The sequence below is a fragment of the Lemur catta genome, chromosome 21 (genome assembly GCF_020740605.2).
Source record: "Lemur catta isolate mLemCat1 chromosome 21, mLemCat1.pri, whole genome shotgun sequence".
NCBI classification, from domain to species: Eukaryota; Metazoa; Chordata; class Mammalia; order Primates; family Lemuridae; genus Lemur; species Lemur catta.
Window position 1 is genome coordinate 9,804,657 of NC_059148.1, and position 20,975 is coordinate 9,825,631.

Sequence of the window (20,975 nt, forward strand, 5' to 3'; positions counted from 1 at the left end):
CAGCTGCGGGCACAGAAGGCAGCACTCGGGACAGTCCCCACCATGGCCTGGGCCCCTCTGCTCCTCACCCTCCTGGCTCACTGCACAGGTGACCTGACTCGGGCAGGGGAAGGGCCCTGGGAACACCATGGGGCCCTGCTCTGTCCTCTTGTCTCCAGACCCAGAATCACCCTGTCTGTGTCTCTCCCCTTCCAGGGTCCTGGGCCCAGTCTGCGCTGACTCAGCCGCCCTCGGTGTCTGGAGCCCCGGGGCAGAGGGTCACCATCTCCTGCACGGGCAGCAGCAGCAACATCGGGGGTAATTCTGTGCAGTGGTACCAGCAGCTCCCAGGAACGGCCCCCAAACTCCTCATCTACTATGATAGTAATACAGCCTCAGGGGTCCCTGCCCGATTCTCTGGCTCCAAGTCTGGCAGCTCGGCCTCCCTGACCATCACGGGGCTCCAGGCTGAGGACGAGGCTGATTATTACTGTTCAGCCTGGGATGACAGCCTGAGTGGTCCCACAGTGCTGCAGACAAAGGGGGAACTGAGACAAAAACCTGCCGCTGCTTTCTTGTGATCACTGTCATGACTGCCTGTGACAAACGCCAGGCAAAAGATCGACTGTGGCCAACCCCACGGCATTCACATCTGAAGATCCAACTCTCAGAGCACAGACCTGCTTTCAATGGTCAGGGACCTTCCAAAGCCAGTGACCTTGCCCGCTTTCATATTGTGTTTTGAAACATCTTTATTGAGATATATTATAATGTGTATGTCATAAATTCTCCCATTTAAAATATACACTTCAAATTTTCTTTAGTTATTAATTGAGTTGTGCAACCATTACCGTAACACGAATTTAGAATATTTTCATCACCCTACAAATAAACAATTATTAGTCTAATTGCTAGTATTACTATGACTTTGGCTTGTAAATCCAATTTTTGCTTTCTACATAACTTAGCAGATTAATGCATGAAATTGTTTATTAGGTTAATTTTCATACATGAAATGTATCAAGACATAATTTAGTACTTCATTCATTTTTATTGCCAAAAAATATTCCATAGTGTGTATGTACTACACGTTGTTAAACCATTCATGAGTTGTTGGACATTTACTTTGCTTAAGACTTTCCATTTTATGAGTAACACTGCTGTAATCATTGGTAGACAACTTTCAGATTTCCCTGTGGACTTATGTGTGTATTTTGTTGGGTTTGATAGGAGTGAACTTTCAGGCTGATATAATTACTGTTTTTGAGGAAATGTCTGATTGCTCTCCAAAGGTATTGCACCAGTTTACATTTCCATGAATAATATATAAGAGTTTCAATTTCTCCACATTCTCACCAACATTTGTGATAACGTGTCATTTTGTTTATAGCCACCCCAATGGGTCTGCAGAGGTCTATCTCTCTAGACTTGACTGCATTTCCCTAGTGGCTGGTGGTGTTGGGGATCGACGCAAACGCCATCCTGCTTCCAGTCACAGAGGAGCAGCTGAAGGTCTGAGGCCCTTCATGGGTCACTGACTTCAGGCCACTTGGGACTGAGGCCGTGTTGAGTCCCACACTCAGCCTGCTCCCCTCCGTGAAGCAGAACATTTTTGTTCAAGAACAGAGCTCCTGTCACAGACAGTGGAATGGGCAGAGTGAGGGGAAACCTCCATTCCAGGCACAGAAGATAAAGCGTCTTGCAGACTCCACCTATGCTGGGCTCTGCAGCTTCAGGGCTCCAGGCCTGTTCTAAAGCCTGCTCCTGAGCATGCCACTCTGTCACTCAGCACAGGGGACACACAGCCGGTCCAGTGAGTGTCCCCTGAGGCCTCAGCAGGGGATTTTCCACTGGGAACCGGGACTTGGATGGGGACGTGACTGCAGTCACTTCTCTCTGTGCTCACACGGTGCCAGCATCAGTGGCCAAACAGCCCATCAGCATCCAGACACCCTCATGACAGAGAATGCAAAACAGTGTCCTATGAAAAAATAGAAATTCCTTTAGATGGAATAAAATGAGACTTAAGTAAGTGTAGAGGTGGACTACATCAATGGGAAGGATGGAGTCTAATCCCAGGGCGAACTGCCAGACCAGAATGGAAGGATCTCCCTGGGTACCTTGAGGAGAGAGGCCTGAAGGAATCAGAGGATCCTGGACATAGTTATTTACCAAAAGAGCCTGTGAGTCTGGGAGTCTGGGACCGTTTGTGTGCAGATTTGCATCTGGGATACAGAAAGGAAGGGATGGTGTTTTCATTCATGTGTCCAGGCATCAACATTTCTGCAGAAACATTAAAATGTCACACTGAGCTTCTTAGTAAACTATAAAAAATATGAGTAAGAAAATAAAAATAAGGAAAATTATGTTTGGAATACAAACACATTGCATTCTCTCTAAAACAAAATACTAACCAGAAATATAAGACAGAGATAATCAAAAAAGTACAAATTTAGAAAGAAAAAACTCACTTGAAAAACTTAAGAAATATGTTAGACTATGAACAAGTAAATGTTATTTCTACCCAACTACTAATTTTTCACAAATCATTGCTAGTCGGTATACTCATTGTGTGAGTTTTGAAATGTTTTCTGAGTTGCTGAATTTTAATCACTGAGCCAATTCCTGGAGTGTTGGCCTTCCATCCCACTCCCCTGCACAGCCTGTCCCTGCCATTCACATCAGCTCAATGTTCCAGCATCTGTGGTGCCTACAATGATGGCACATGAGGGATATTTAGGTTTTTCTAGAATGTAGAAAATTATATGGTGCTGGTACCTAAAAAAGCTGTATATGCACATGATTGCACCTAGTCCAAGGCTCCTTCTGGGAGTGAGAAACCCCAGTGACCACTCACAGTGTGTTGGGGTCACTCCACCAAGGAGTCAGCCCATGGCTATGTGACCAGAGACAGTGACTGGGAAGCTGCAGAGAGCAGCTGGGCCCTCAGGTCTCTGGGCCATGGGGAGGTGTGTGCCTGTGACCAGCAGGGGGCACGGGGGGACAGCCCTGTGGTCCCTACACAGCTGCTCAGTGAGGACCATTCACTCCAAGGAGCCTGGGCCTAAAGGCTGGGCCGTGTGCTCACTGATGGAGACTCAGCAGCTGTGTCCTCTCTGGCCTGGCACAGTCCCCTGAGCAGGGCTCTTTGTATGGTCTCAGCAGGGGCTTCCTCCCAGGGCTCCCCCAGGGAGCAAAGCAAAGCTGCTTCCTCCTCAGTGTGCAGGGAGAGCTGAGCTCCAGCTCAGGTTTCAGGGAGGGGCTGGGCAGTCCCTGGATGGAAGCACATTTGCATGATCAGTCCCTCCTCTGCAGAGGGTGGGCAAAAAAGGAGGCCTGGGGCAGCCCAGCCCCACTGTGGGGACCAGGGGCTGTGTCCACCATGGCCTGGGCTCCTCTCCTCCTCATGCTCCTCTCTCACTGCACACGTAGGGACAGGCCATGTAAACTGAGTCTCAGTTTCCATCCTGTGTCAGCCCCTTGTCTAAGACCCATGAAGAACTTCACCCTGGATTCTGCCCCAGCACCCACGAGTGTCTGTGTTTGCAGGTTCCCTGTCCCAGCCTGTGCTGACTCAGCCACCCTCCCTCTCTGCATCTCCTGGAACATCAGCCAGACTCACCTGCACCCTGAGCAGTGACTTCAGCGTTGGCAGCTATGGTATATTTTGGCACCAGCAGAAGCCAGGGAGCCCTCCCCGGTACCTGCTGTACTACCACACAGACTCAACTAAGCACCAGGGCTCCGGGGTCCCCAGCCGCTTCTCTGCCTCCAAAGATGCCTCGGCCAATGCAGGGATCCTGCACATCTCTGGGCTGCAGCCCGAGGACGAGGCTGACTATTACTGCGCCATATGGGACAGCAGTGCTTCTCACAGTGACACAGGCAGATGGGGAAGTGGGACAAAAAACTCAGCCTGCTCAGCGTCTCATCCTATGACAATTTTAAAATTTTAAAATAACTGGGATATATATACACTCTACTTGGAAGCATCTTCAGTTTCAAGAAGGCTCTACTCTCAATTTTCCATGCAATGTTTCTGAATTGTCAGAAATGAGAAAAACAGTTCATGATGATTTTGAAATGTTTCCTGCTTATCCAAGTGTGCTAAAGTCAGAGCCTCTGGAGCTGACCTGTCTCTCTCTTGAAAGAAGAAAATTAACCCATTCTAGGTGACATCTTGGTCAGAGCCCGAGGACCATCCCATGAGGTCACTGGGCTCTCACTGCTGTGGCAACAGCCAGAATCAGTGGTGAAAATTTCAGCCATTTATGCCCCATTGTGAGAGGCTGCAGCCCTTCCGTGGAACCTCCGTTCCACTTGCAGGATGTCTGCACCATGGTTAATAGGACATTTTGAGTCTTGTCACCTGTATGTGGACAGCTGTTCCTTGCTCAGGGCACAGAATCTTTCGAAGGGAAACAAGCTGGTTGGCACTTTTGACTCTTGCATGGTACAGTTAATTTATTTACACAAATTAGTCTGTCTGTGATCCAAACAGGATTGGGAGTGTTAATTAGGGGTCCTGCAGGAAGGGCCAGAGCACGGAAAATAAGGTCAACAGACACAAATTAAGGAAAGAGGGACATTATGAAGGTGTGAGCAGAGTGTGTGGAAAGCCTGAGAGTAGAAACCATGACCTGTCACAGTGGGGTCACTGGTGTCCCTGCAGGGGATGGCGAGTGCAAGGCTGGGGATGCAGAAGGCGAACGGTGGATTCCTGCAGTCCATGGTGACCCCACATGAGGGCCCCTGGGGAGCAAAGTCTCCAGCACCCCGCACTACCTTTCCCCGGGTGGGAAAAGGATCAGAAGCAGCTTCATCTGCCAGGAGGGCTCAGCTGTGCAGTGGGAATCAGCAGAGGGTTGTGAGTCTGTGGCCAGCAGGAGGCGGTGTGGGTCAGAGAGAGAGAGAGAGAGAGAGAGAGAGAGAGAGAGAGAGAGAGAGAGACAGACAGACAGACAGACAGACAAAGAGAGAGAGAGAGAGAGAGACCATTAGGTCCTCATTAGACAAAAGGCTGAACCTCCTCTTGTGGGACTGGGTGTGATGACCCCATGGGTGTGGGACTCTCGTGCAGGAGGGACAGCTCCACCCCAGGGAGGCACTCGGTGCATGGGCTTCCCTCAGCCCGTGGGGGTGACTCAGGCCATCTCTTCCTTCTCCACCCAAAGAGACCCTCTGTCCAGGCCAGAGTCCCACCAAGGTGTGGAGAGGAGCATGGCAGGGCCATATCTGCATGAGGTGACTCCACCCACCAAGAAGGACAGGACAGACTCAGGTGTCCCCTGTCAACAGTGTGGAGCCCAGGAGGCTGTGCTGGGTGTCCCCACAGGGCTCCAGGGACATTCTCATGTCATATACATGCCCCATGACAACACTGTGAGCTATGCAAGTGCAGCTCAGAGGCAGGTCCCTGTCCCCACTACCAAAGAGGTGACCACCCTCCCCACCCCCAGCCGTGTGCAGTTCCTGAGCTGCCACCTGCTCCCACTGTGAAGACCTGAGCAGCAGCAGCAAAGTCAGTCAGCACAGTCAAGTCCCTGCCCAGAGTGACCTGAGAACAGGGAGGACAGGTGGGGACAGGAATCTTTTGAGGGAAAGGGGATGTTTAGGTTGTCCTGAGAGGATGAAGGGTGTGGGACTTTTCCACATTGGAAGTCACAGTGTAGGTGACAGGTGGCAGGCATGAGATCCCACAGAGGTCACTGAGCTGAGATCGGACTGTGCTGTGAGTGGTCGATCTTCCCACAGGTTTTCTGTGCCTGTAGCTGCCTCACACCCCCAGCCATTCATTCCATCCCCTTCTGCAGGTCCCTGAGGCTCCCCTGGAGGGCAGGGCTCTCTGTGCAGATCCCATGGTGGCTTCCTCTCTGCTAGGGATGCTCCTCCCTCCCCTGGTCCTCCCCATGTTGCCTTTTCTGCCTCCCCTGGGGACCCCAAACCTCTGAGCTCCTGTCCCTCACGATCATTCACCAGCTCCTCCCAGCCCTAACAGACCTGTCACTCTGAGGCACACGAAGAGCGTCCTGACTTCCCCTGGGCCCTGGCGAAGCCCGCTCTCCTTGGTCAGGTTCCCCAGACACAGCCCTGCCAGGACCACCTTCCTCCCCGCCCCTCTGAACGCGTCTCCTCCTCTTTTCTGTCTTTGCTTCTCCTCTCATAGCGACCTCAGTGCCACACTGACTGTGTCCAGGACAGAAGGCAGAGGCTGGCTCTGTTCTGTGGAGTAGACACAGGGACTGGACATCCTCCACCCACAGAGAAGGTGCCCCTCCCATGGGAATCAATGTCATGGGGGATACCAAGTGTCCTCCCCAGTGTCCTTATTTCTCTCCTCCCTCATCCAAGCAGGGTGGAGGTGGGGCAGACATACAGCAGGAGGGACTGACAGTCTGCAATGAACATCCCACCCACACATTCCCTCTGGCAGAGACTTTTTCTTCCAACATAAACCGCGGGTTTTACATTTACACAGGTTCTCATTTTTTTTCCAGGTATAAATTCCGACATTTACCAATTTTGTGACTACCTCTCCTCTAGTGGAGGAGTGCACGCCTTACGTATCCCTGACTCTTTCTGTGGAAGATAAATGTCTGATATTTCCCATGGACGTGTGAACATGTGATGGAAAATACTTCTGGAAAGGAGCATCAATAAATGGGTTAGTAAAATAGAACTAAAATATAAATACCTGGGGATAATCTAGGGAGACAACTACATAACTCAGGGGTAACATACAAGAAAAGTTGAAAAAATTGAGTTGAATCATCTTGAGTCTACATCCCGAAATTTCAGAATGTGCCAAATGGGGGAAAAGATTGGGAAAGTTCTCATTTAATGTCCTTGATCTTGGGCTTCCTGTGATGGTCACAGAGAGAGAAATGAAGGTCAGATCAGAGAGAGAATGTGGGAGGAGGTGTTGCAGGAGGGAGGAGACTGTGAAAAATCTTCAACTGTCTCAAAGGCCCTAGTGGAATGAGGACGCCGACTCCATAACCCAGGGAACATCACAGGTGACAAACCAAAAATAAGAGGATTTTCCATCCTCAGGATTAAAGGGGCCACTGGTGTGAGCACACCTCTGGTTTGGGGGTGGGGTTCTCTTCTGACTCCTCATGATACTTTGCCACCTGTGACCAAGCAGAGGATAGTAGGTGAGTTTAAAATATATTTTTCACAAATATTTGCATAATATTTGAATACATAAATGACAGTTTTCTCAAAATTAAAATGAGTTTTGATACATTTCTATCCCTGTAAGCCGTGGGGTCTCCAACAGTTTCATCTTCAGCCTCTAAGTTGTGATGCACACACAGTCCACGCCTGTGACAGCACAGCCCACTGCTGGCACCTGAAGAGCTTTGCTTTCATGCTGTCATCTGCCTTAGTACCTGTTACCTATGAATAGTTTCCAAAATAGAAAAAGAAACCCTCACCAAAGTACCCCAAACAGGGTCTATATAATACCTCCTAGGACAGCAGCAGTAACACCCAACTAGGCCACAAATTGACACTACACATTTATATTGACTCATCTTCATCTTACCCAGAGATCTAATCAGTTACCAGCTGTGCAAATTCTCTCTTCCAATCACATGTACACTCATGTAGCCTACTAACTTTTCATGTTTTCTCCATAGTACTCACTGATGAAGGGCTCTGTTGAAATTTTCCCCCGACGCCCCCCTGGGCCCTCCCCTCCCAGCCTCGTCAGGGTCTCCTGCTCTCAAGGTGTTGCTGATGGTGAGATCTGGTCTCTGGTCCTAGGCTCTCTCTGCCTGCATGGTTGGATCTCCTTTCAGTGCAGTGCTCACAGCTTTGCTCCATGTGGTCCCTCCTGGAGAAGGCAGAGCCGTCACCTCTCTTTCCTGCAAGCACACCCCATTCTCCTAGAAATATTCATCACCTATAATGGTGCAAAGTGAATCAGGATGTCTTTACCAGAGTAGTGGCCCTTGATCCATCTGGAAAGATTTGGAGGTTTAAATGTTCAGTGAGCACAGGATGGTGAGCAGAGAACCTGCTACAGCAGCTGCAATTGTGAGGAGTGCGGGGTGGGGAGGGCAGGAGCCCTGAGCACCAGCCCCTACCCGAGTCCAACGTGTCTCCCGCGTCCACCAGAGGGCGCTATGGTCTCAGCACCTGCTCAGGTTCCCCAGGGCCTCCCCATAGAGTCAGCCCTCTCCCTCCACACACTTGCAGGTGTCCCTGCGTCCTCTGTGTGGTGTAGCCCTCCCCCTGGGACAGTCTCTCCATTCCTCCACCAGAGCCAGTGGGAGGTCAAAGGAGGGGCTTGTGTAGCCCCAAGAAAGGGAGAAATTTGCATGGAGACCTCCCACCTTGAGCATTAGGATGACAGATAAGGAGGAGGTGGTGCACCCAGTCCTGGCTGTCAGCTCAGGAAGCAGAGCCTCGGGTGTCCCCACCATGGCCTGGGCTCCGCTCCTCCTCATCCTCCTGGCCCACTGCACAGGTGGCTGCCTGCAGGGAATTCAGGGAGGGCTCCTGGATGTCACCTGGGATGATGGCTTCTCCCTTTTCCCTGCTGACAGACTGTAGTCCGTTCTCACTTTTCTCTGTGTCTCTCCCACTATGCAGGATCTTTGGCCAAGGTTGTCCTCACCCAGCCCAGCTCTGTGTCGGGGACTCCAGGGCAGAAGGTCACCATCTCCTGCACCCGCAGCAGTGGCAACATTGGGGATGGCTATGTGCACTGGTACCAGCAGCGCCCGGGCAGTGCCCCCACCACTGTGATCTATCTGGATGATGAAAGACCCTCTGGAGTCCCCGATCGGTTCTCTGGCTCCATCGACAGCTCCTCCAACTCTGCCTCCCTGACTGTCTCTGGGCTGCAGTCTGAGGACGAGGCCGACTACTACTGTCAGTCTTATGATAGCAGTGCTAGTCACACAGTGCTCCAGACCATGGGGAAGTGAGACAAGAAACCCCCAGAGCATCCTTGCCCTGGTTCTGCCCTCAGCCTGTCCCCATCGGGGTGTGCAGCTCTTCCCCTGCCGCTACTGAACACTTGAGTTGTATGTGTCTGCTGACAAAATACCAATTTGTCCTTCCATATCTTGAAGGCTGGTCATCGAATATAATCATAATCAGTCCACAGAGTATATGTGTAGTTTAAAACAGAGTTTCTGAAACACAACACAAACACAAACAGTTAAAGAATAACATCCAGGCCGGGCGCGGTGGCTCACACCTGTAATCCTACCACTCTGGGAGGCCGAGGCAGGTGGATCACTCGAGGTCAGGAGTTCGAGACCAGCCTGAGCAATAGTGAGACCACGTCTCTACTAAAAAATAGAAATTATCCGGCCAACTAAAAATATATATAGAAAAAAAAATTAGCCAGGCATGGTGGTGCATGCCTGTAGTTCCTGCTACTGGGGAGGCTGAGGCAGGAGGATCTCTTAAGCCCAGGAGTTTGAGGTTGCTGTGAGCTAGGCTGACGCCACGGCACTCACTCTAGCCCAGGCAACAGAGCAAGACTGTCTCAAAAAAAAAAAAAAAAGAATAACATCCAGTCATTCTCAAACTCTTCTAACAAATAGCACGCATGAGAACACATCCTAACTCATTCTATGAAGTGAGCATTATCTGATATCAAAGCCAAAAACTTTAAAAGAAAAACAATATTAATACTAATAGCCTTTATGAATATAGATGAAAAATATCTTAGCATATACTAGCAAACTGAATCCAGCAGGATATTAAAAGGATTGTGCATTATGAACAAGCACGATGTGTCCAAGATTGCAAAGGTGGTTCAAGAAAAGAACGTCAGACTCCATAACACACCACATTAATAGAATGATTAATGCGGGAACCTGATCGTCTACATTGATGCAGAAAGTATTTTTGACAATAAAATAGGGACAGAAGCAAACTTCCGTATTATATATATATATATGTATATCTTAATATATTATATATAATAAATATATTGTAAAGAAATTTTAGGTAACACTCAGAGCTTATATTGTTTTCAATTGTAAAAGACTGAAAGTTGTCTCCCTAAAATCACGAGCAGGACAAAAATGTTCTCTTTTTTCACCATATCTATTCAACATTCTATTGAAAGTCAAATCAATGAGAAATTAGGCAAGAAAACAAGTAAAAGTCCCTGATGTTGGGGGGGAAGAAAGGTAAGCCTATTTCTATCCAGAAATGATGAATCCTATATTCCTAAACAATTTATTAAATATCACAGTTAATTAATACATTTGTGAGATTTGAGGAATATAAAATAAACAGGAAACATTAAGTTATGTTTCTATACATGAGTAATACACAATTTAAATAGGAGATTAAGGGAAAATTTCAATGTAAAATAGCATTAGAAATCCTTAGAAATAAACTTAACCAGGAAGCAAAAAGCATGCACAGTGAAAACTACAAAATATTTGTGAAAGAAATTAAAAATCACTTAAGTAGATGGAAAGGCATCTTGTTTCCATGGATTGGGTCAGTGAATATTGTCATGTTGTCCTTCTGTATCTATGTAGGATTGTTTCCAGGATGACCTGCAATAACAAAATCCATACATGCTCCAGTCATTTATAAAATGGCATAGTATTTACATTTAACCTGTGCACATCCTACTGCATACATCATTTCTAGGTTACTTGCAATACCAAATACAATGTAGAAGGCATGTAACTAGTTGTTATGCTGTATTTTTATTTGTGTTATCGTGCATTGTTACTTGTTCTATATATTTTTTATTGCAGTTTTCTGAATCCATGGATTTGGAAGCCCTGGATAAGGAGGGTCCACTGTACCCCAACAGCAAGCCACAGATCCAATACAGTCTCTATCAAGCCCCACGTTTTGTTCCTCTTGATGCTGTTGTTTCCTGAATAGAAAAGTTGACCCTAAAAGTGATGTGGAATTGCGAAGAATCCTAAGTAGTCAAAACACTCTCATAAAAGAAGAAAAAAGTTGGAGAACTTCCACATCACACTTTCTAAACTGACAAAAAACCTACATTAATCAAAACAGTGTAGAATAGGCATCAGGACAGCCATGCAATTAAGTGGGATATTACTGAGAGCTGAGGAATAAATCCACACACCTATAGTCCATCGAATGTCCAAGATGACATGACAGGTTTTTCGGGTCTTCAGAAAATACTGCTGAAGTCATTGGGTAGATACACGATAAATAGTAAACATGGACCCCTAACTTATGCAACATACAAAAAACTAACTCAAAATGGATTAAAAATCTAAATTCAATAGTTAAAACTATAAAACACTTAAGAGACAACATAGAAAGAAATCTTAATAAGCATGGATTTTGCAATGGGTTGTTGGATATGACACCAAATCACAACATACAAGAAAAGATTTAAATTTGACTTGATGGAAATTTTCAAAAATGAGGATGCAAAGGGCACAAAGAGACGAAAAGCCAACGACTGATGGAAGCAACATGTGCCGACAGCATCTCTGAGAAAGCTCTGACATCTAGAGCCCACAAGAAAATCTCACAACTGAAAGACAAAAAGACAAACCCCCAGTCATGAAGTACTGTGGGCAGAAGAGGGAGCAAACCCAGGATTCTAGACCTTTCCAACCAATATCCCTCGTCTGGTCTGTCCTGCCCCGTGTGGTTCTGCTGTGCTGACTCCGGAACAATCCACAGTGGAAGAAATGGCCACAGTGTCACGTGCTGAGGAGGCCCCGGCACTGGAATCAGGGCTGAGCCAAGGTAAAGAAGCACCTGTGGAGCAGGTGTGGGTGGTGGAGAGGTCCCTCTCTCTGAGGAGGGGGCAGCAGGCCAGAGGGTGGGGAGGCCAGTGTGTCCCAGGGTCCCCTGCTGGGCATTCCAGACCCCAGTGAATCCATCCCTGGGGCAGCAGGGGGCGCTGTGGGCCTGCCCAGCTGGAGACCAGCCACATGCTCCCTGTTGGGGACCTGGTGCTCACTGTCCCCTGTCCCCTGGGACAAACTGGCTGATGCATCTCAGCCCTGGGGAGGCTCAGAGCAGAGAAGCCTCAGAGCTCAGGGTGTGGAGGCCATGAGGGGGGAGAGGACTAATTTGCATGGAAGGCCCCGCAGGCCCCTCCAGTGGGGGAAGTGGGTACAAGAGACCCTGGGCAGCTCTGAGGCAGCTGTGGGTCCTCAGAAATCAGAGCTCACAGGAGTCTCCACCATGGCCTGGGCCCCTCTCCTCATCCCCCTCCTCACTCTCTGCTCAGGTGACGGGCTGTGGACAGCAGAAGAGCTTCTTGGGGACACCTGGGTTGACTTTCCCCATTTATTTGGAGAGCATGGGGTGGGCAGTGACCCCAGACTCACCTCTGTGTCTCCACCTGCTCTGTTCCAGGGTCCTGGGCACAGTCTGGACTCACCCAGGAAGCCTCGGTGTCGGGGTCTGTGGGGCAGAAGGTCACCCTCTCCTGCACTGGGAACAGCAACAATGTCGGAAGTTATACTGTGGGCTGGTACCGGCAGATTTCTCGTGGTGCCCCCAAAACTGTGATGCTCGGGACATCTCGGCCCTCGGGGATCCCTGATCGCTTCTCTGGCTCCAAGTCTGGGAACACGGCCTCCCTGACCATCTCGGGCCTCCAGCCTGAGGACGAGGCTGATTATTACTGTTCAACATGGGACTATAGCCTGGGTGCTGACACAGTGCTCCAGACACAGGGGGAACTGAGGCAGAAACCTGCTGTTGCTCCCCTGTGATCACCCTCATGACTCCCTGTGACAAACACCAGCCAGCAGGCCAACTGTGGCCAACACTAGAGGGTCCACACCTGAGGGTCTGACTCTCAGAGCACAGACCTGTTTTATAGGATCAGTGACATTCCAAAGTCAGAGACTTTGCTGTCTTTCGTATTGTTTTCTTAAAAACAGGTGTTAAGATATAATTTGCATATCATAAATTTCACACATTTAAAGTGTACAATTCAATTTTTTTAATATTTACAGAGTCATGCAACAATCACCATAATATATATTTAGAATATTTTCTTCACCCCAGAAAAGAACTAGTATTAGTCTAATAGCTAGTATTATTATAACTTTGGGTTGTAAATTGGATTTTTCTTTTCAACATAATTTGGGAGAGTAGTGCATTAAAATATTTATTAGTCTGCTTTTCTGGACATGCTATGTATAAAAATGTAACTTGGTAGAATCAGTACTTCATTCCTTCTTACTGCCAAATAATATTCCATAGTATGGATATTCTACAGGTCATTTATTCACTGGTTGTTGGATGTCTGGGTTGCTTAAGCCATTTCATTTTATGAATAGTGCTGTTGTAAACACTGGTACACAAGTTTCAAATTTCCCTGTGGATATATGTGTTCACTTATCTTGGGTAGATTGGTAGGAGTGGAATTTCAGGAGATATAGTAACTCGTTTGGAGTAAATGTTTGATTGCTTTTGTAAGGGACTGTACCAGTTTACCTATAGTATTCCCATAGTATTCATACCTATGAATGCCTGTAGCATTCATAATACCACTTGAGAGTTCCAATTTCTCCACCTTCTCATCAACATTTGTTGTTATCCATCACTTTGTTTAGAGACTCCCTAACGGGACTGCAGTGGTGTCCTACTGTAGATGTGATCGCATTTCCCTAATGGCTAATGGTTTTGAGAACCTTTTCATACGCCAACCTGTTTCTAATCGCACATGAGCAGCTGAAGGTCCGAGGCCCTTCATGAGTCACTGACTTCAGGCCACGTTAGACTGGGGCAGTGTTGAGTCCCACGCTCAGCCTGTTCCCTCCGTGAAGCAGAACACGCTTGTTCACGAGCAGAGCTCCTGGCGGAGACAGTGGATGGGCGGAGTGAGGCGTCCACCCAGGCCCGGCCCAGCAGACCCAGCGTGTTACCGACGCCGCCTGTGCCGGGTGCTGTAGCCCCAGGGCTACACTGGCCTCCGGGCGTGTCTGGAGCCTGCTCCTGAGCATGCCACTCCCTCGGTCATCACAGGGGACACAGCAGGTCCAGTGAGTGTCCCCTGATGCCTCAGCAGAGGATGTTCCTTCCACTGGGAACTGGGACTTGGATGGGGATGTGACCGCAGTAACTTCTCTCTGTGCTCACACGGTGCCACCATCACTAACCACATAGCCCGCACAGAACCTAGACAGTCTCATCACAAAGAATGAAAAATAATAGCATGGGAAAAAATAAAAATTCCATTAAATGGAATAAAATGAGACTCAAGTAAACACAGATTTAGGCTACATTGATGGGAGAATGGTTTAATATTACCAAAGTAAAAATGATGCATATTTTATATATCACCTACCATAAATGTGTTTTAATAAAGGATAGTCAGAATTTTGGGGAATGTTCACTTTTCTTTCTAATAATAATGAGGAAAAAATTAAATTCAGGAAATAGCCTCAAATGTTTCTCAAATGAACAGAATATGAGTGGGACACACACTGAAATTTTGAGACCTATCTTAAAATGAAATTATTTTAAAGGGTATACAGTTGTTTCTAGAACAAATGGAAGAAAGGTTCATTGACAGTTCAGAAGCAGAACTAGGCATGCAAGAGGCTTAGGATAGATTTCAAATTCCATAGAACAAACACAATGGATTCCATGTCTAAATAGAAGCATATAACATCATAAAATTTGCTTCTAAATTTAAAACACCTTGAGATTGATAATATCGAAGGAGACTTTTTTAATGTAAATTCAAAGGAACAAATGTCCCAACCCTGGTGGAATAACATGGAAAACCTTGAATTCATGAACCACTTGAGAAGTGGGCAATAACTACTTTAAAACATTTGAAAATCCTTAGACAGTACAGAATGTAGGACAGGGATCTTTGACAGAAAACAGAGTGAGGTGACATAAATGGTGTTGGCTCTGACATTTACTGGAAGCAGGACAAACAAGGGAGCCCTGTGTGATATCTACTGAGATTCTACTCAGACTCAGGTGAGTGCCAGGGCTCAGGGTTCCAGCCCCTTCTCTGGATGCAAGGATGACGTCGCCAGCGCTGGGCTCAGTTCATCTCTGGGCTCCAGCTTGGGGATGAGGCTATTCATGAAAACACCGTGCTCCTCATGGTGCCATGGATGAGCTTTTCTCTCTACATAGAAATTGATTTGAGTTTGGAGCCTCTGAGAAGCAGAGACAAGAAGGAATTAGACAAGAAAGTGATTTTGTGTGTGTGGGGGGGCACAATTGATAGACACATAAGGAATTGGCTGGGGTGGGAGGGGGCTTCAGACCACAGCTCTGACCCCTGTGAAAGGAGAGAGGGAGGAAGGACGGGCAGGACGAGCCTCAGGCCACAGGCAGGTCTGAGGATGCCCTAGCAGGCTGAGCGGGTCCTTGCCCATGGGGTGCACATTGGAGGATCCTGCTTCGTGCAGGAAGACCTGGCTGCAATGACCCCAGGCTCATCATGGCCTGAGCCAGCCTGGGGGCAGGGCTCATTCCCCTGTGCTCCTCCCTGCAGGTTATCCTGGAGGGAGGTCTGAGTGCCCTCTGCTGCTGTGTCCACCCTCAGGACAGACCTGTGTCCTGCGCACCTACACCCCATGCAAGGACAAACCTGAGGTGTTCCGGTGTTGGGAACCTTGGGCACACACAGGCCCTGCAGCCACTGAGTCACCCTGTCTACCCAAGCTGTATGCCAGGGAGAGGGGTCGGTGGAAGACCCGACTGACAGCAGTCAAATCTTCTGAGGTCAAACTGGAGTCCTCAGGCCTGGGGTGTCCTCTGCTGCCATCCTTATCCTACTCTAGTGCTGGCTCTTCCTGCTCCAGTCACCTGGGTCCTGTCCCTAAACTCCTGTTCCATTCTCAGCACCTAATACATGGCCGGCCTTCTTTAAATACTCGTTTAAAGAATGAATGAATAAGTCAGCATAAGTTCCCTGCCAGATGATTATTTTGACACCCCCATTATTCCTATGAAGACATAATTGAGTTCCCTGGACATGAATGTCTCTAAATTGTGCTGACCTCTTTCCACACTGTCACTTCATGGTGACAAATGCATAATGAACCCTACTGTGGCCCTCAGACCTGCTCTTCCCTGTGGCCTCCCCTGCATCAGCTGCAACATCACAGGGTCTCTGGAGTCACCCTCCCCCACTGCACACTCTGGACTGTCACCTCCTCTCCCACAGCCTGGGCTTCAGTCTTCTGTCCCCATGTCCCACCTCAGAGGCACATGCCATTCCACCCCTTCCCTATTTCCTCGGCTGCCATCTCTCTCCAGCTTCCCCGGAATGTTTCCTGCCAGGTCTGAGCTTCAAGGTCTCTGAAAATTCCTGTCCTAGAGCTGAGTCTCTACTAGGGTAACTGAGGACAGGCACAGCTGTGGGTAAACATCTCCCCTTTAATGAAGGAAAACCAGCCTCATGGCCCTGGGCCTTGTCCCCCTGGATGCCTCAGCCCCACCCCCACCCCACCTCGTCTGCCCCCACACCAGTGTCTGCCGTCCCCTCTTTGAGTCTTCCTCTGGACAGGGCTGAGCATCCCCACAGTCTGTGTTCCCTCTATGAACCCCGTTTCCCCCTCGGTGACCTCCTAGTGACACCCAGCATCCTGAGCAAGGGCCCCTCCTCTGAGCCGTCCTCCCGGAGAGATCCTCTCTGTGCTCTGCTCCAGAGCAGGTGACCCGCTCTCCTGGACCAGGAGTCCACACGGGCCACCTCTGATGGCCTCTCACCCATTTTTGCCCACAATGCCCACAGAGTCTCTTAAAACTTAAAAGGAAACAAAAATTTTACAAGTACAAAAAAATACTAACATTACTATCCAATTCCCACTAGTAAAAGAAACGTGCAACAGAGGGTGAAATCCATCCAGATGACAACACATAATATCACTATATGTAATGTAAAAATTCATAAAATTGTGCATGGTGCATATAACGTATATAAGACCATTTCAAAATGTCACTCCCACCCTGGCCTCCAGCTGGAGCCCGTCTCTCCCACAGACAGAGCAGGCGCTGGCTGCAGCCAGGGCAGGTGCAGGAGCTCAGGGGGTCCCAGGACAGAGCAGTGGGCGTGGCTGGAGCCCCAGAGCCAGGGGAGGGGCTGCAGGGGGGCTGTGGGGTGGGCGGGGCCAGACCAGGAAGGGGCTGAGGGGAGGAGGAGTGTGGGGTTTATGCAAACAGCCATGGGGAGTCACTGATGGACTTTAATCCAGGGGTGACCTGCCTGAAATAAATGGGAAGGATCTCTGGGTACCTTGGGGAGAGAGGCCTGAGGGAATCACAGGATCCTGCTCACAAGTTATTTACTAAAACAGCTTCAGACTCTAGGAGTCTGGGACCATTTGCACAGTGAAGGACATTTGGATCTGGGATACAGAGAGGAAGGGACGGTGTCTGCATTCATATGCCCAGGCATCAACGTCCCTGCTGAAACATTAAAATGTCACACTGACCTTCCCAGTAAACTATAAAAAAGAAGAGTAAACAAGAATAGAAACACATTGTATTCTATCTAAAACAAAATAATAATAAGAAATATAAGACACAGATAATCTGAAAAGTACAAATTTAGGAAGATAGAGCTCACTTCATAAAATTAAGAAATGTGTTACACTAAGAAAAAATAAATGTTATGCCTTCTGAACTCTAATTTTTCACAAACCAAATCTAGTAAGTACTAATATTCTAAAATCATTGCGTGACTTTTGAAAACTTTTCTGAATTGCTCAATTTTAAACATATCACTGAGCCAATTTCTGGAACATTCTTCTTCTATTCCTTTCCCATAAACAGCCTGTTCATGCAAGTGTAATTCACTCCATTGTTCCAGCCTCTGTGCTGCCTAAAATGATGGCACATGATGGACATTTAGGTTTTTCTAAAATGTAGATAATTCTGGGGAACTGTCACCTAAAACTGTTATATGTGCACATGATTTCACTCTCATAGTGCAGGGTTCCTTTTGGAAGTGAGAAACCCCAGGAATCACTCACAGTGTGTTGGGGTCACTCCACCAGGGAGCCAGCCCACAGCTGTGTGACCAGAGACAGTGACTGGGGAGCTGCAGAGACCAGCTGGGATCTCAGGTCTCTGGGCCATGGGAGGTGTGTGCCTGTGACCAGCAGGGGGCGCTAGGGGACAGCCTTGTGGTCCCTACACAGCTGCTCAGTGAGGACCAGTCACTCCAGGGAGCCTGGGCTTTGGGGCTGGGCCCTGTGCTCACTGATGGGGACTCAGCAGCTGTGTCCTCCTGCTCACAGGTCTGTGGAAGGTTCCAACTGCTGCTTCCTCCCTTGTTCCTCCCATGTGGCCAACTCTGAGTCTTACTCATTTGTCCTTTCTGTGTGGTGAACCAAGCCCAGGCTGCAGCTGCATCTCAGGGTGGGGCAGAGATCACCAGGAAGAGAAACAAATGTGTGGGGCCAGCCCCTCCCCTTCCAGGCCCTTGAGGAAGATAAAGCCGCCCCGGGTAACAGGTGAGACTGGGTGTCAGCAGGGCAGTGTCCACCATGGCCTGGACCCCTCTCCTTCTTGTTCTCCTGTCTCACTGCACAGGTGAGGCTGGTCCTCAGAGACCTGGGGCAGCCCCAGCCTGTGTCAGCCCCTCTGACACAGGCCCTCAAGCAGCCTAACTTTTAACTGCTCCAACGCCTGGGTGTCTGTGTCTGCAGGTTCCCTGTCCCAGCCTGTGCTGACCCAGCCGCCCTCCCTCTCGGCATCTCCTGGAGCATCAGCCAGACTCACCTGCACCCTGAGAAGTGACATCAGTGTTGGTGGTAAATATGTGCACTGGCACCAGCAGAAGCCAGGGAGCCCTCCCCGGTACCTCCTGAGTTTCAAGTCTGACTCAGATAAGCACCAGGGCTCCGGGGTCCCCAGCCGCTTCTCTGGCTCCAAAGATGCCTCGGCCAACGCAGGGATCCTGCACATCTCTGGGCTGCAGCCTGAGGACGAGGCTGACTACTACTGTTTGATATGGCACAACAGCGCTAACGCTTACACAGTGCTCCAGACCCAAAGGGAAGTGAGACATAAACCTCCTTTCCACTCTCCTGGCCTCGTGCCGTCACCCCTCCTGGTGGCTCTGAGCAAGTCTAGCTCAGGGAGTGACTTCTGTTGTCACATCTTCAAGCAACATGCCATTTTCTATGAACTGGTAGATCTCAAAGTGTCATAATCATTCAACTTTTAGACAGGTAATACATTCTTATCCTACTCAGGTTTTCATAGGCAAAAGAAAAAAAAAGCTTCATTAGAGTTGAAAAAGATCTCAGTGGAGACATTGGAAGAGACAAAATTACATTGGTTCCACCCATGCCCTGCTCAGGGTCTAGGAGGGACTGAGGGATGCTACTGGTTCAAATGCTTCCATCTGGGTTTTGTGACACAATATCCACACACAGAAATAATTTTTGTTCTATGCACTAGTAATGAACCAGCAAACATTATTAAGTAAAATCAATATTTGTAGTAGTATGAATGTGAAATATTAAAGATAAATTTGAGAAAATTAAAAGTCTTATACACTGAAAACTACAAATTATTGAAAGAGAAATGAGGAGAAATCAATAAATAAATAGATATTTTCACTTTGTGATTCACACACTGAATGTGGTTAGGATAACAATTCTTGCCAAATTGAGCAATCTACTGCTGGTACCAACATTCTCCTGGTAGTAAAATAAACAAACAAAGCAGATGTCACTTAGAAACACATAAATTATTCAGAAAAGATTACCAAATGTACTTAAGTAACAGATGACAAGAAGTGCACACCATGCCAAATGGAGGTCATTACAAGTTGGTTCACTATGCAAAGGTAACCCAATACAATCCACCATATTTATGGACCAAAGAACAACCACATGACTTCACCAATCAATACAGAAAAAACATTTGATAAAATTCAGTATCCATCCATGACCAAAAAATGTTCAGATTTGGATAAATAGAGGGGGACACGCTTAAACTTGACAAACAAACCACACACCAGCTGTCTCACAGTGCAGAGGAAGAGGGAATACTGACAGCACTGCCCTGAGCTGGGGCACGAGGTCAGCAGGTCCACTCTCAGCACTGCAGCTGAACACAGCACCAGTACAGACCCACATCCCTGATAAATGCAGATGCAAAATACTCAACAGAAGGCCAGCAAACAGACTCCAACAGCACATAAAAAATATTAATTCACCATGATCAAGTAGGTTTCAGCACAGAGCTGCAAGGATGTTTCAGCATATGTGAGGCGATAAATGTGATTCACCACATAAACAGAACCAAACACAAAAGCCATATTATAATCTCAATAGATGCATTCGATCCAGCAACTTCATTATTGGGCATCTACACAAAGAGAAAAAATAATTACATCAAAAAGACACCTGCCTTTGTGTGTTTATTGCAGCACAGTTCACAGTCACAAAGGTACAGAGTCAACTTAAGTGCCCATCAACCAGGACTGGATAAAGAAAACATCACACACACACACACACACACAGACACACACACAGACACACACAGACATACACACACACACTCCATGGAATATTATTCACCCATAAAGAAGAATGAAATACTGCCATTTGCAACAACTTGGTTAGACTTGGAGGCCATTATTCTAAGTTACGTGACTCAGAAACAAACAAACAAAAACAGATACTGCATGTTCTCACGTATAGGTGGGAGCTAAGCTGTGGGTAGGCATGGCCATACACAGTGACACAAGGGTCACTGGACACTCAGAAGGATGGAGAGTGGAATAAGGTTCAGGATAAAAAGTTACCTATTAGGTATACACAATTCAGGTGATGGGTCTACCTGAACCTCGTATTTCACTACTACACAACAAATCCACATAATAAAACACCACTTGTATCCCCTAAATCTATTCAAATAATAAATATATATATGAAACAAGTACAAATTTTAAACAAAATGCCCATGACACAATAAAAAAAATCGCCAAGAACCATAAAAATCGCAACTTGAAAAGGAAAAGACAGTCCACAGACACCAACAATGAGACAACTTAGTGTTGAAAT

General features: G+C 47.8%; 1 protein-coding gene and 3 gene segments (V, D, J or C); all 4 read left to right on the plus strand.

Moving 5' to 3' along the window:
- Positions 1-784, plus strand: LOC123625684. The segment is given in 2 exon segments: positions 1-88; positions 196-784. Coding segments are annotated over 2 exon segments (411 nt in total).
- Positions 785-8,374: 7,590 nt separating this feature from the next.
- LOC123625676 lies at positions 8,375-8,920 on the plus strand. The segment is given in 2 exon segments: positions 8,375-8,455; positions 8,581-8,920. Coding segments are annotated over 2 exon segments (384 nt in total).
- A 3,206-nt stretch (positions 8,921-12,126) lies between these two features.
- Positions 12,127-16,610, plus strand: LOC123626193 (immunoglobulin lambda-1 light chain-like). Its single transcript, XM_045535099.1, has 5 exons — positions 12,127-12,196; positions 12,325-12,632; positions 13,875-13,964; positions 15,443-15,614; positions 16,525-16,610. The coding sequence occupies exons 1-5, from the start codon at positions 12,151-12,153 to the stop codon at positions 16,608-16,610; spliced, it is 702 nt and encodes a 233-aa protein (XP_045391055.1). The 5' UTR covers positions 12,127-12,150.
- A 1,814-nt stretch (positions 16,611-18,424) lies between these two features.
- Positions 18,425-19,111, plus strand: LOC123626195. The segment is given in 2 exon segments: positions 18,425-18,489; positions 18,606-19,111. Coding segments are annotated over 2 exon segments (552 nt in total).
- Positions 19,112-20,975: the final 1,864 nt, after the last annotated feature.

Excerpts from the sequence above, each read along its gene's own strand:
- LOC123626193 (XM_045535099.1), top strand. The coding sequence starts at position 12,151 with ATGGCCTGGGCCCCTCTCCTCATCCCCCTCCTCACTCTCTGCTCAG. Across the intron at positions 12,197-12,324 it reads CCTCCTCACTCTCTGCTCAG|GGTCCTGGGCACAGTCTGGA; the intron begins GTGACGGGCTGT and ends GCTCTGTTCCAG. Across the intron at positions 13,965-15,442 it reads CAGGGGACACAGCAGGTCCA|GTTATCCTGGAGGGAGGTCT; the intron begins GTGAGTGTCCCC and ends TCCTCCCTGCAG.